The sequence below is a fragment of the Pungitius pungitius genome, chromosome 8, assembly GCF_949316345.1.
Source record: "Pungitius pungitius chromosome 8, fPunPun2.1, whole genome shotgun sequence".
NCBI classification, from domain to species: Eukaryota; Metazoa; Chordata; class Actinopteri; order Perciformes; family Gasterosteidae; genus Pungitius; species Pungitius pungitius.
Window position 1 is genome coordinate 9677441 of NC_084907.1, and position 14178 is coordinate 9691618.

Here is a 14178-nt window from a genome sequence, read left to right on the forward strand (position 1 = left end):
CAAACTTTTCAAAGAAATATCTTCTCAAATATTAGGGTGACTAGGAAATAACAGGAAATTGTTACTTCTGTACGTTGAAATGGCATGTGGTCACTTTCAAGTCCTTATGTGGTACAGGACACATGGCAGCTACTGTTAAAAGTAAAAAGTATTCAATCCCCACCATTTGAAAACTTACATGTTGATGTGACAAAAGTGCAGTGCTGTCCCGTTCATATTTACAACATTTAAAGCCTGCACAGACTCAAACCCAGAGACCTATCGATGATGAAAAATGACAAGTATAAATGTGTAAATATATAAATACAGGAATAAATAAATACGTAAGTAAATAAAAAAAAAGATGTGAAGATAAATAAATGTATGAATAAATAAATGCTAAAATAAATATGAAAATAAGTAAATGAATGTAACCATAAATAAAAGTTGATAATAAAATAGGTCGCTAACATAAACATGTTAGCATTTGGCTACATGGTGTTTTCAAACCATTTCAAATCGATTGCGATCGTTCGCAAACAATTTAGAGAAGAACGTTAAGAAAGACACGCTTCAGTTTCTGCTGGATAAAGTGACAGAGGACTTGTCTCGGCTCAATAAATGCATGGAACCACAGGAGCGACCGATGGACGTGCATGGTATAATTTTTTTCTCCTTTGGGGGCAACATGGCGCAGCTGCAGTACAAGGTAATAATGTCTACAAGTGTTTTTTCTCGTTTTATTAACTATCTTTTAAAAGTAGCTTCATAGCGTTTTGCGAATATAAATTGCATGTAAAATGGATATGGGCAAATGTATTTAGGCAGCAGGTTCAAGTTAAAGCGCTAGTTATATTTAATTTATTTCCACAGCACATAGCTGGGTTCAGATTAACACAGTCTCTTAAAATTATCTCAATTTTAAACTGCAGTTCACGACAGATCAAAGTCGACAAGTGATCAACGTGTTCTGTTTGTATTGTGAGGTCACATTGCTTTGTTGTCTCTTCTGACTTTTGTCTTGCTGTTTTGGATGACCAGATTCCACAACCTATAAACTCCATTAGAGGAACACGATTTGGATGAAACTGGGACTAAAATTATGCATCAACATCCCAACACTGGATACCAAATGGAGGTTGGGCCAATGCACGACGCACACGTATACAAGGTAAGTGACAGTTGTCATTATTTGTTTGGTTATTTATTTGTCCACAGATTCTGATCATATATAAATATATAACGGCGTACTTGATCTCTTCTACTCCATCTTTACCTTGAGGGAGAAGGCCTTCTCAACCTGACAACAAAACTCATCTCTATGCTGCACTGGTGCTTTGTTCCCCACGTACAGAAACACCTTCAGATTATCCAGGATGGATGGACCAGCTGCTACTGCGTACCGAGGGAAACCAGTCCCACCGAGGGAAACCAGTCCCACTGAGCACCGAGGGAAACCAGTCCACCCCACAACTGTGGAGTTTCCAAGAAAACGAGGCACAGCAGGACCCAGTACAGGTGTAAATTAATTCAGTCATTTTATTTTTACTATGACCTTACTTTCCTTTATGGGACAATGTCAACACGAACCGTATCTCATGTTACACTAAGTTTTTAATAATATCGGGAAGGTTCATTTCAAAGTGCACATATCAGAAGCATGATGTAACTAACAGAGAGGCCTATACATTTTTAGTCTGCATATCATGGGCACTTGCTAAAAAATTGTGATCAAACAAGTGTTTTAGGAAGATGATTATCCATCATAGCGCTCTCTGTTCCCTATATATTAACTCATCGGCTCACTGGGATTGTAATCCATCTCTTTCTGATGCCATAGCTGTTCATATTCATCCAGAATCCAATGAACCTCTAAAACCAGTGATATTTACAATACTATTCTAAAATATAAATAACTAACAGAGGTGACTGTACTTAAGTAGAAATGTTGGGTATCTATACTTAAATTGAGTATTTATTTTTCAGACGACTTTTTACTTCTACTCCTTACATTTTCGCGCAAATATCTGTACTTTCTACTTCTTACATTTAAAAAATCGCCTCGTTACTCCTATTTCATTTCGGAAGGTTTTCCGGCTTGTCACTGTTCAAAAACACAGAAAAAAACTGCGCCGCGGTACAAGTTGATCTCAGTTGGTATTTAGCGACATGAACCCGCCTCCTCCTCATGCAAAGTCCATGTAACGTTAAATGAGTCTTCATGACCATGGGTCTGTCTTACATGTTTTTTCTAACTTTATTGATAATCTGGGACAACACAGCAACCTGCAAGTAGCGCAGCGTCTTCAATAAAGCGGCGTATGTCTTAATTCGAGGCTTTAGAAATGATCACTAAGGGATTCTGTATTTGTTCAATATTTTGATAACCGACCGCTCCCCATCATTATAAAAGCGATGCCCCCCCCCCCCCCCCCATGAAGTAGTAAACCATGGGGAGACACTGTAGTCTAATCAATGGGAACAAGGTGTGTGTCCTCTGACTCGTGTCATTTAGCTGTCTCTGGAACATGTTCTTTTCTGTGTTTAAGTCATACAGCATGTGGGTTGATACGTGTGTCCCTCTGTTGTTGTAGCGTCGCCTCTCTGAATGTCGCCATGTTTTCATCATTCGGCAGGTCACGTGTTCTGAAGGCACCTTCCTATCGTGTTGTAACGGACTGACGGACTGTTTGTTCTTAATGGACATTTTTTTCCCTTTCAATACTTTTACTTTTTTACTCTAAGTAGTTTTAAAACCAGTACTTTTATACTTTTACTTAAGTAAAAAGCTTGAGCTGATACTTCCACTTCTACAAAAGTATTTTCAAAACCTAGTATCTATACTTCTACTTGAGTAATGAATGTGAATACTTTTGACACCTCTGATAACTAACTGAAAATGACTCAGCTCTGTAGAAATGTTGACCAAACTTTTGGATGAACAGACCCTTTAACCTGAACTCTTTTAACTGCAGGTCCACATGGAGGTTGGAGTTGAACGGACCGTGTGGTCATCGTCAGCCTGGTGTTCTGGTTCCTGAAGTTCGGCTGCAACCCTGAAAGTCCCCGGTCCAATGTGTTGGATGTCTTTGTACAAACTGTGTGCTTAATATCAGACATGCTCCAGTAAATGCCTGTGTCACCAGCTGCATGATTCAGGGAGAAGTTAAATAAATGCTTTTATTAAGAATAGATCTGAAATCAGTATTGAATTACATTCTTATTCCCCCCCCCACTACGCTACAGCGGCTCATGTGCCTCTTCAAGCGCGTTCCTGGTTTCAAAACTCTGCCAATCACTCCTAACATATTGTCGAAGGATCGCAGCATCATTAAATTAATTCAAAACTAGAAGAAGAGGCGTATTCTGCCCGGCTGTACGCTCTCGTTTAACTTCCGCTTAGTTCATGTCCAATACAGTCTGTTAATGTACAAATGTCAGCTGTCTATTACGGAATCTTACAGACACAAACCACACTGATGGCATAAAGAAGAGTTAAAGCCCCGTTATTATTGGACATGGCTACAATCTGATCACCATGCTGCCGACAAGCCCAAGTTGTATTGGGTGCTCGCTCCTTTTGCTTGACGCACGCTCCTGATCTTGAATCTAGAATCGATTGCTCTTCCTTGAGATCCCGGATGTTGTGGTTGAATTATTTGCTGTTGAATTTTTTGCGGTTGAATATTTTAATGTTGAATTATTTGCAGGTTTAATTTTGCAGTATTTTTACGTTGAAAAACATTCAGATACATAATTTCAATGCATAAATATTCAGTGCTAGAAATTCAATCACCTTTTTCTTTCAAAACCTAATGACACAGATTTACTTCCATGTGAAGAGGAGAAGCTGTAATCAGTAAAGACAATAAGAACGTTGCAGAGGAAACTTGTTGGCTGAATAAATCCTCGCACACCTTACAGGAAGGTGATTGGATGCCCTGCATGTATAAATAAATCACTCTTCACGGCGATAGTTATTTAATCTCCACAAGGGAAGACTGCAGACAACCCCCACTCACTGGGTGCCAGGTGTGACGTCATGTGGCCGCAGAGGCGAAATTGGTTGGTTTGCGGTTCTCGGTGCTGCAAAAGAATAAAGCAGTGAACGCTACCTAACAGCTTAATACAATGTTAGTGTGTTGGCCTTGATCAACGCTGCCTACACCTTAAAAAGGGACTCACTGTTCCCAAGCTGCTCAGCCACATCCCACCCGAGTGCTGGGATCGATTGCTTTTGTCTCGCTTCTCTATTTGACCAATCCTGCTCAAGAATGAGGTTCGGACCGCCTATCATTTACATAAGGACACAGAAATACAGGCATAAATGAAGAAATACATGAATGTAGAAATAAAATAAATGTAGAAATACAGAAATGTAGAAATTTATTTATTTAATTATGTTCTGATCAGGTGTAAACTTATACACAGTGGGGGGGGGGGGGCATTGGGGATGGGCCGGTGTCAGACTCCACAGTGCTGTGTGGCCTCCTGTCCGGTAGGAGGCGTCCCGGGGACCATGCACGCTACTACTTCCGGGTCGGTGGATGTAAACACAAGGACGTTCCGCCTCCTGGAGACAGCGGACAGAAAACATGACCAAACTGGAGGTGCTCAGCGCGTTTCTGAACGAGAGGCTGACCGCGGCCGCGGAGGAGATCTTCCGCGCCGTGAAAGGCACGGTGGCGGAGTACCAGAGCGAGATCCTGCGCTCCAAGGAGGAGAACGAGCGGCTCAAGCGGCTCCTGAACGTGGCGGTGCAGCGGCTCCTGTTGCAGCCAGGTGAGGACCGGTGCGCGAGAACTGCTACTGGTTGTTTTAATGAACTTCTTTATCTTCGCGAACGTTGGACCAATGTGTGGTGGGCGTGGCCTTACGGGACCCATATCGAATAACCGTGAGATGCACATTCGATCGATCGCTTCGCTTTCACGTTGTTGTTTTTTTAACGGTGTCTTTCGACACACAACAAACGTAATCGTTGACTTCACATCCACTAATCAGTGTGACGGCTGGCCGTCAGTGACGCTCCGTTAGCTCAGCACGGGATGTCACCGGTGTTACACCCCTACTGGTTTTTACACCTACTGGTTTCCCTACGCGTGCGTGTTTGTGTTTACCCGACAGCAGCAGATGTGTCTGCGTCTGTTTCCTGATTCGTCACACATTCACAAACATATTGCTGAAAATCTACAAAACGCATCACAAATCCATTGCAGCTTACATGATTGTATAAGTGAGCACTACATCACAACCACGTGTGAAAACATTTATTTAAGAAAATATATTTTAAAAACGATCGGAACATTTACAATTCGAACCTTGTGGGTCAAAACATCCTAAAGCCAACAAGCCCACTGCTCTATGGGGCGCCGTTTTTGTAAAATGCAGTTTTCATACATTTAGCGTTATCATATGAATATGAATATTCACATGTCACTTTTTCAAACATTTAGAGACAAAATCGTTTAAATACATGCAACAACTTTTCCAAGTACAATGTTTGGCAGTAACACAAAGTTGTTAAATAATAAATGTTAAATGTAAATGTTAAATATAAATGTAAATGTTAAATATAAATCTAAATTTTATATGTTAAATCTAAATGTTAAATCTAAATGTTGAGTTTAAATCTCAGACATGACGACTGACAATTACAATACTAACGATAATTCATGCAGCAAGCCAAGATGGAAGTCCGTATGAATTAGCTCTTGTTATAGAGCCAGGTTGCTGTGCAACGGCCGCAGATGGTCCGATCGACGGGGGCCGAACCAGTGAAATCTCGTGAATGAAGTTCTCAAATTACATTTTATTACCGACCAGGATTTGGGTTTAATCATATGGTGTATTAATCTACTGCGTTGTTTATTCTCAGATCCAGTGCTCAACATGCAGTCTGTGGTTCCACTGGCTTTGCACTGGCAAACCACCGCATGTTTTCTTTAGAGAGACTTTATTTTGTTTTTCAATGATTTATTTATTGTGACTGTAAAAACGTTATTTATTTAATAAAATGTAATTTGAGAACTTCATTCACGAGATTTGATTCCTAATAGAATCTTTGCAATGTTAATTGGGTGACAATTAAGAATCAATATATTTGTCTCGAAGTGTTCTAGGACACGCCCAGTGCAACCAGTAGTTTCAGATCGCCCACACCAGAAGGTTTCCTCCATAACGATGTATCACATTTATAAATAAATAAGACCAATTTCTCAGGTGTTCAAGGGCTGGCCTGTGGCGCAGTGTATAGAGTTCATCTCTTACAGGCAATTAGGTGTTTTGCGCCTTGGGGTTCGAATCCCGATCGTTCCGATATTTTTTTTAATGTATTTTCTTAAATAAATGTTTTCATACGCTGTGATGTAGTGCTCACTTATACAATCGTGGACGCTGCAATGGATTTGTGATGCGTTTTGTAGATTTTCCGCAATATGTTTGTGAATGTGTGACGAATCAGGAAACCGACGCAGACACATCTGCTGCTGTCGGGTAAATACAAACACGGACGCGTAGGGAAACCAGTAGGTGTAACAACCAGTAGGGGTGTAACATTATTACCGGAGCGGCGGCCATGACATGACCGTGTGCTCTAACACTCGGACGCTCAGCACGCGTCATACATTATATTATGTTCTATTATAATATGTTCGACTACGAGCCATTCCAAACTATAACGAGACATCAGAGGATCTGATGACCTCACGTTTCAGAGGGAGAACGTTTGGGAGCCGAGCACTAATTTGAATTTTGATTTGGCAAAACCTACTCATGTGCGTTTGTCTCCATATTGTAGTTTTATCAAAGGTCTCTTAACGCTGCATGTAAATCGGACTTTGAGGGGAGGTTTACCAGCAACAGCAAAGCAGAGTGACCGAAGGTGTTTCATGTCTTTCAGAGCCTCTCTCTGTCGAGCCCCAGGAGGATGCTCAGCCCCGTCAGACGGAGGGCAGCCGCAGCGTGGAGCTGCTGCCGCAGGTCAAAGAGGAGCCAAAGCTCGGGGACTGTCCCACTGATTGTTCACGGGAAGCCAGCGCCGCAGAGCAAGGAAGCTGTAGTCGCCTGGGGCCGCCGCTCAGGTCCCATCCTTCTCCGGCACCAACCGCTCGCGGCGTCCAGAATGTGTCCCCGGCTCCACTGGCCTCTCAGGGGGTGAAGTCCGAGGGCGACGGGGAGGCCGGCGGCTCGCCGCCCTCCGTGACCGTTCACTCAAACTGCAGAGCGGCTCAGGGCGATTCACGAGCCGCCGCGAATAGCCACAGGACAGCTAGAGGCTTCCTGCGCTCAAGCGGCAAGCAGAGCGCGCACGTACTGCAGATCAAAAGCGTCCGATCCGTGAAGCCGCTGCCCACGCGCTCCTCTCACCCGAGCCAGAGCATGCAGAGGTGGCACAGCTGCAAGGAGTGCGGGAAGGGCTTCAGCTTCGCCTGCCAGCTGGAGGTGCACATGCGCTGGCACACAAAGGAGAAGCCGTACAGCTGTGCCGTGTGCCGGAAGAGCTTCACCACGGTCAGCATGCTCAAGAGGCACCACCGCATCCATACGGGGGAGAAGCCCTTCCGCTGCCACGTCTGTGGCAAATGTTTCAACCAGTCGGCGCACCTCAACACCCACTTCAGGTTGCACACCAGAGAGAGGGCTGGCTGGGGCCGAGCGCCACTCCCCAAATGAACAGAGACAGGAGACTAACCAACATGTGTAAACTCTTAGAGGCCAAATGTCACCTGCAAACAGTGTACAATAAATGTGTGTGTGACAGTGTGTCTTATCCCTTGTGCAATAAAGTGTGGTACATCACGATTACTCTCCAATGATTGTGCTGTGGGACACTCTCAAAGGAATTCAAGGCAACGTTTGAGACACTTTTAAGCTGCAGCTTATACTGTATATCGTAGATACCGTAGATGCTGCCATGACAATTAGCCAGTGTAGGTTACTTAGAAAAACCACAGGGTAATTATAATGAAACTTATCACTGCACTGCACAAAGCTTTATAATGGGTCAGCAGTCTCTGTGGCCCTTCTCACAACAAACATTTTGGCTGTTCTTAGCAGGAGAACAGAGTGATCGCAATCCTCATAGGTGTATATATATATATATATATACCTTTTATAGGAGTGGTATGCAATGTGTCTAGCACTATCTACCGATAATAGCAGTGGTATGTGATTAGGAAGACACTTAGCGGTATCCTGTTGCTAGGAGTGGTATGCGATGCCCTATATACCGATCTCTGACGCTGCTCCTGTTCCAAAGACATGTACTGTTTGCATATTACTATATGTTCATGGCTTTAATTGGCAGAGAGAGAATGCTATACATTCCAGGTGGGGGCACTTATGGTAAATGGATTGTCTCGCTCCTTTAGCTCGACACACGCTCCTGATCTTGAATCTAGAATCGATTGCTCCACCTTAGTGTCCCGGATGTTGGTGTTGGCTGAATTTTTTGGGTTGAATATTGTAACCGTCATTTTCTTTTGCGGCTGAATATTTGAACTGATTTTTTTTGTGTTTTAATGTTGAAAAACATTCAGGTACATCATTTCAATGCATAAATATTCAGTGCTAGAAATTAAATCACCTTTTTATTTCAACCCCCGATGGCACAGATTAACTTCTATAGTAACTCCCTTCCGCATTGTGAACTACACAAACGACGGGTTGATTTTAGCGCCATACGAGCAGCGCACGGCCCAACACCAAGATGTTGCGCCTGCCCACATCCCCCGTCTGGGGCTGAGACTCAACGCCAGGGAAAGCGTGCTGTCCCCAGTGCACTGGACCACCTTCCTGGGCGTTATTTGGGATTCGACCATGACGCGGGCACATCCGTCTCCCGCTCGAGTAGTTTCAACCCTACCTGCAGTCAAGCTAGGCCAGCCACCCACTGCGAAACAGTTTCTGAGACTGCTAGGTCTCCTGGCAGCGGCATACGTGATCCCTGGCTGCCTGTTACACATGAGACCATTGCAGGGGTGGCTCAGGGCTAAGAGGTTCTCCCCGAGGGGAAACCAGCGCCGTCTGATCGAGGTCACTCTGCGTTTCCTGCGGGCTCTGAGTCCAGGGGGCAGACACCCTGTCGAGACAAGGGCCGAGGCCCAGGGACTGGAGACTCCATCCCATTATGGTAAATCTCCTCTGGTGACACCTCGGCACGGCCGAGGTGGACCTGTTTACCTCCAGAGAGACTTCCCTTTGTCCTTTGTGGTTTTCCCTGGTTTCTCTGCTCCCAGGGGTTCTGGAGAATGTCCGTCAGGACGGCGGCCTACCGCGTGTAGCCCCGTTCTGGCCGGCCCGAGTATGGTTCGCGGAGCTTTTGTCGCTCCTCGCAGGTCCTCCGTTCGAGACCCCCATCAGGGTGGACCTGCTGTCTCAGGCGTCGGGGTCCATTGTTTACCCTTGCCTCGAGCTATGGAAACCATTGGCGTGGTCCTCGAGGGGACCCGCCTCCTAGGAGCCGGTCTCTCGACCGAGGTCGTGGAGAACATCTGTCACATAATATAAAACAAGTGGAGCAGTGTGATTGAGTTTAGTTTATTTTGTATAGTTATTTATGGGTTGCTGTGGTTTCCATATATTGTTTGCTGTGATTTCCTTATATTCGTTGCTGTGGTTTTGCGTTATTGTATGTAGCGGTGGACTGTATTTTTTTTCCTCTCTCACGAACTGAAACACAAATTGACACACCTGCAGAACCCCATTCATCAGCTCTGATTTGCCAGCTGAGTAGACCTCTCCCAATAAAAGGAGGCTAGGGCCCTTTCTCAACACCTGAGACGGCGAGAACGGACTTGCGTTCCCGCGAGAATAGACTCGGGAGACAGACTCGGGAGTCCTGACTCTCGGGTTCGGGAGAACGGAGAACGGACATTTCCGCAATTGGAACAGCAGCCGACTTGATGACGTCACCACGTCAGCTGGTCTTGCCAATACGTTTTAATTTAGTTTTTGACTTAAATATTTTACTATTAACAAGCTTTTATCTCATTTTCATTTAAAAGAAATGGTATATATAACATTGAGCACCATATATATATAAAATCAGTCAAAAATAATCTTCATAGGAGATAAATAATATAATTTTAGGAGGAGGAGGTTGGATACAGTAACAAAACATAAACTATTATACTAAAATATTTGAATGTACACACACCTACCGTTTGTCTTGTTCTCAAACATCAAGAGGCTAATAATCAGTGTAGTGGTCCTCGTACAGCAAGATGCTGACCACAAGATCTTACAGAGAACTATACAATAATTCATATGTGGAATTATTTTATTAATTATTATTATAATTCAGAGCTTCAGGGTTTCTATGAAGCTGAAGTTCTGCTGCCGGTTTAGTTTTTAGTATCCTTTAATTAAAACATCGTTAGTTTTACTAACGGACAATAAACAAGCTGCACTCTGCGGATACAGACAATACGTTAAAGTTACATTTAAACATGAAGTTATGAATCTAAACTCTGTCCTCAAACAGACGTAACCGGTGAACAACATCAGTCTCTGACATCACATTAAAACGTATGAAGACTCGTTATAGTACAGGTAAATCTCAGGGAATAACTGCTACGGAGACGTGAAAATCGGCGGAGCATTTCACGGAAGACTCGCCGAAAAAAGGCTGCTTTCTGTGGGCTGAGATGAGCTGACCGCCCGGTGCTGGAGGGTGTGACGGTCCGTTAACTACACCTCACATCTCCATCCACGGAGCAGATTGTAACAACAAAAGTTGCTTAAACAACTAACTTCAGTCATAAAATTACATTACATTACTTAAATAATGTAGTATTTATAAACTTCGACATAAAGTTGTTTATTTTCCTCTGTCGTTGTTTTCTGTTGCTGACGTGAAATGCATTCTGGGATATTTGGCTCTCACAAGAACAGACGAGCCTGCTCCAATGCATGCCCGGTAAAATGGGCAGGGCGAGTCACATCCGGGTATTATGACCGTTCTCGGCCAGATGCGGACTTTAGAATTGGAACAGTACTCGGGCTGCGACTGATGACGTTTCACGAGAACAAAAGTCCACACAAGAACACATATTGAGAAAGGGCCTAGATCTCTTTCCAGGGGGCTGGACGGATAGGCTGCATGGAGAAGCAGCGGATTGGATGACTGAGCTTGTGTCCCCCGGAGTCGCTGCTGGCTGGATCTCCTGTGCCCTGCTGGAGCCGATTCCCAGACTCTGCAAGGTCAACGCTCGCAAACCCCTAACGGAAGGTGCCCGATCCAGCAGCTGACGGCGGAGCCGCAGAGCCGCAATATTGTTGAGAAGCGTATTGAAGGAGCAGAGTGGCACCCCGGAAACCCTGGTCCCGGACATTTTCACGTGGAACGGACTTATTGAAGCACCGTGAGAGTGAGCCATCCTGTGCCGGTGGCTGAGGAAACCCCGGAGCTAACTTCAGTCTGGACTGAACTTTAATAGATTTTTACGCTGGCTCGAATCATCCCTCGGGTTTTCTTGTCTCCTGGCTTTTCACTTGATGTTGTTTTAATATCTTAAACTTAACTTAAATAGAAATAAATTATTATTTTTGATACATATTTATTTTGTCTTGTCGTTTCTCGCTGTGTTGGTGTGGCCCAGGAATCTAGATCTATTTAAAAGTAGCAAGCTTCTTTCCGGACAAAGAAGAATAGGGGGCTACACATCCTCCACTCCAGAGCCCCCGCCACGAGGAAGGCGTATGCCGGTAGATGGAAGCTCTTTGCCAGTTGGTGTGGGCAACGACAGCTGGACCCAGTTAACTGCCCAGTCGGTTCAGTACTGGAGTTCCTGCAGGAGCGTTTTGCTACAGGTTTATCCCCGTTCACCATCAAAGTATATGTGGCGGCCCTGTCGGCATCCCATGCCCCACTAGACGGCCGTTCTCTGGGGAGACACCCACTGGTATCCTGCTTCCTTCGTGGCACCCTGAGGCTGAGGCCAGCAGCCAGCACTAGAGTTCCGTCCTGGGACTTGGCCATCGTACTAGAGGGTCTCCGGCGCTCCCTTCGAGCCCATGGCGGAGGTCGCAGTCAAGTATGTGGCTCTTAAGACCCCCTTCCTGCTTGCTATTTCTTCCCTCAAAAGAGTTGGAGATATGCAAGCCCTCTCGGTGGCCCTATCGTGCTTGGAATTTTCACCCGGTATGGTGAAAGCGTTCTTACTACCTTCCTTACGATCACTTGTTCGTATGGTGAGTGGGTATTGGCGTTCCCACAGCGTTTTTACGCAGCCTGAGTTCCCTGAGAGGGAACGTCTCCAGGTTATGTAACCATGGTTCCCTGAAGGGAACGAGACGCTGCGTAAACTTTGCCATACTCCCGGCCTGCCCGTGGCACTTGATTCGGCCTTTCAGAGATGAATGGTCCTGCCCTTCGGGTCCCTTTATAGCTTCCTGGTCTTGGCGTCGCCCGCTTATGATTTACCAGCTCGCCATTGGTTAGATTTCACACGTGCTTCATGACGCGGTCACGCAGAGACGTTCCCACAGCGTTTTTACGCAGCGCCTCGTTCCCTTCAGGGAGCCATGGTTACATACGTAACATGGAGATGTTATATTACTACAGGATGTCAAAACGCCAACAAAACAACACTATCAAAATATTATGCATAAAAAATGAAAAAATTCAAATGAAATCTCCTGAAATGCCAACAATTATGTGGAGGCGATGGTGGTGCATCGCGTGGTGCGCTGGGAACCGCAAGATTGGAGGTTAGAATCCCGGAGTGTCTCCGAGCAAGGCACCCAACCCCCAATTGATAGACAGGCATAATGTAACGCATGGGCTAAAATGCAGTTAAATGACATGTAATGAATGGTAGAATTTTCATGGCTATGACACCAATACTGTTGTATGTTGAACATGTCTGTTTGTTTATTTTGTAGAACTTTGAAATAACGTTCCAAATTCATTGAACAGTTTTTCTTGAAAGACAAACTCAACGCATAGAGCCTGAGAAAGCATATCCCCTATACATGTTGACATTCAAAAAGTGAAAAAATAGATGCAGATGTTCTCTATAACATGAATGGCTCACGCTGCACTGTGCCATGCTATACGTTATTATGAATTAATAATACTTCACTTTACTGCTAACTGAACTTGCTGTTAGAGCTCAGGTTTATGTGATGCTTTTTATGCTGTGACACGCAACTTACTATGCAAGTAAAAACTCAAGTGTCCTATAACTCTGGTCTAGTGGCTGCTCTTGGCAATCAATAAAAATGCGACTATTTTAAGCTGAAGTCACGTTAGTGAGATCATGATATTTTCCCTACAGGGCCTAATAAAATCCCATAAATCCCCTGTTATGCAATCATAGGCTACATGTGACTTGGTTTCTAGTCCCATATTTCATAGTTCCATGCTGGCCACAGGACGCCTCGTTCACGTCGTGCCCTCCGCGCGCAATCCGCTGTCACTCAACGTGTGGAGCGCGTGCACGCGGCCAAACTACCGGGGCTGCGGACCAGAGAGAGAACAGCTGAGAGGAAGGGTGGGAGGGGGCGAGAGAGAGAGGGAGAGAGACCCGCACCGCATTGACAGAAACACCGAGTCAGAGCTCCGGTAGGGCCGACAGCACCGAGGAGGCCGTGGATGCTCTTCTAATGCCGCTGCGGAGTTGACGGTGCCCGGGGCCCGGTGCAGCGGAGCGGACCGGACCGGCGCAGGTAAGGGGACATTTTCTACTTTCTCCCGTGATGTCCGGTAGTTGCGCTCCCTCTGCGCACTGACGCATCGGGTGGAGTCCCGGTTCCGGCGGGGCTAGACCGGGGTGCGATGACGAGAACCGAGGATGTGAATAATGACAGCATGGCGGAATGCAGCGACCCGGTTCCGTCCAGGAGGCTCGGAACACTTTATGCGGTGTTCCGTGGGTACCCGGCGCGCACGCCCCCCCCCCCTCCCGCCCCCATCTCTCTCTCTGCGCATCTTCTGGATGATGCTGCGGTTTCGTCGGATTTTTTTGCTGCTCTGCGCAAATCGTACATAATGGCACCAAAGTCCGGTGGGAGAATGACCGGGCCCCGGTGCCGCCGCTTGCATCTGCAGAGGCCCGCGTGCGTGCATGTGTTATGTGTGAGGAGAAGAGTCATTGCAGAGGACGCGGGACCGGGGACATTTTAAAAGGGCTGTGAAGTTGGGCTGGTTGCGTTAGGCCCGGAGCGGCACACAGGGTGGGTCGGCTAAGGATC

General features: G+C 45.6%; 2 protein-coding genes across 3 annotated transcripts in view; both read left to right on the top strand.

Moving 5' to 3' along the window:
- The first annotated feature begins 4496 nt into the window (after positions 1 to 4496).
- On the top strand, positions 4497 to 7797 carry LOC119229941 (zinc finger protein 227-like). The gene is made up of 2 exons (XM_037490814.2): positions 4497 to 4761; positions 6881 to 7797. Exons 1-2 carry the CDS (start codon positions 4575 to 4577, stop codon positions 7651 to 7653), a joined length of 960 nt encoding a protein of 319 aa, XP_037346711.2. The 5' UTR covers positions 4497 to 4574; the 3' UTR covers positions 7654 to 7797.
- Positions 7798 to 13439: 5642 nt separating this feature from the next.
- Positions 13440 to 14178, top strand: part of nfasca (neurofascin homolog (chicken) a) — a 102761-nt gene continuing 102022 nt past the window's right edge. For both annotated transcript variants that reach the window (XM_037448049.2, XM_037448051.2), the window contains exon 1: positions 13440 to 13653. The gene's annotated coding sequence lies outside the window, so the exon portion shown is untranslated. The remainder of the gene's footprint in view (positions 13654 to 14178) is intronic.

What these genes read in the sequence shown, in the direction of transcription:
- LOC119229941 (XM_037490814.2), top strand. Translation starts at nt 4,575, where the DNA reads ATGACCAAACTGGAGGTGCTCAGCGCGTTTCTGAACGAGAGGCTGACC. An exon ending in GCGGCTCCTGTTGCAGCCAG is followed by an intron (nt 4,762 to 6,880) that starts GTGAGGACCGGT and finishes CATGTCTTTCAG; the next exon opens with AGCCTCTCTCTGTCGAGCCC.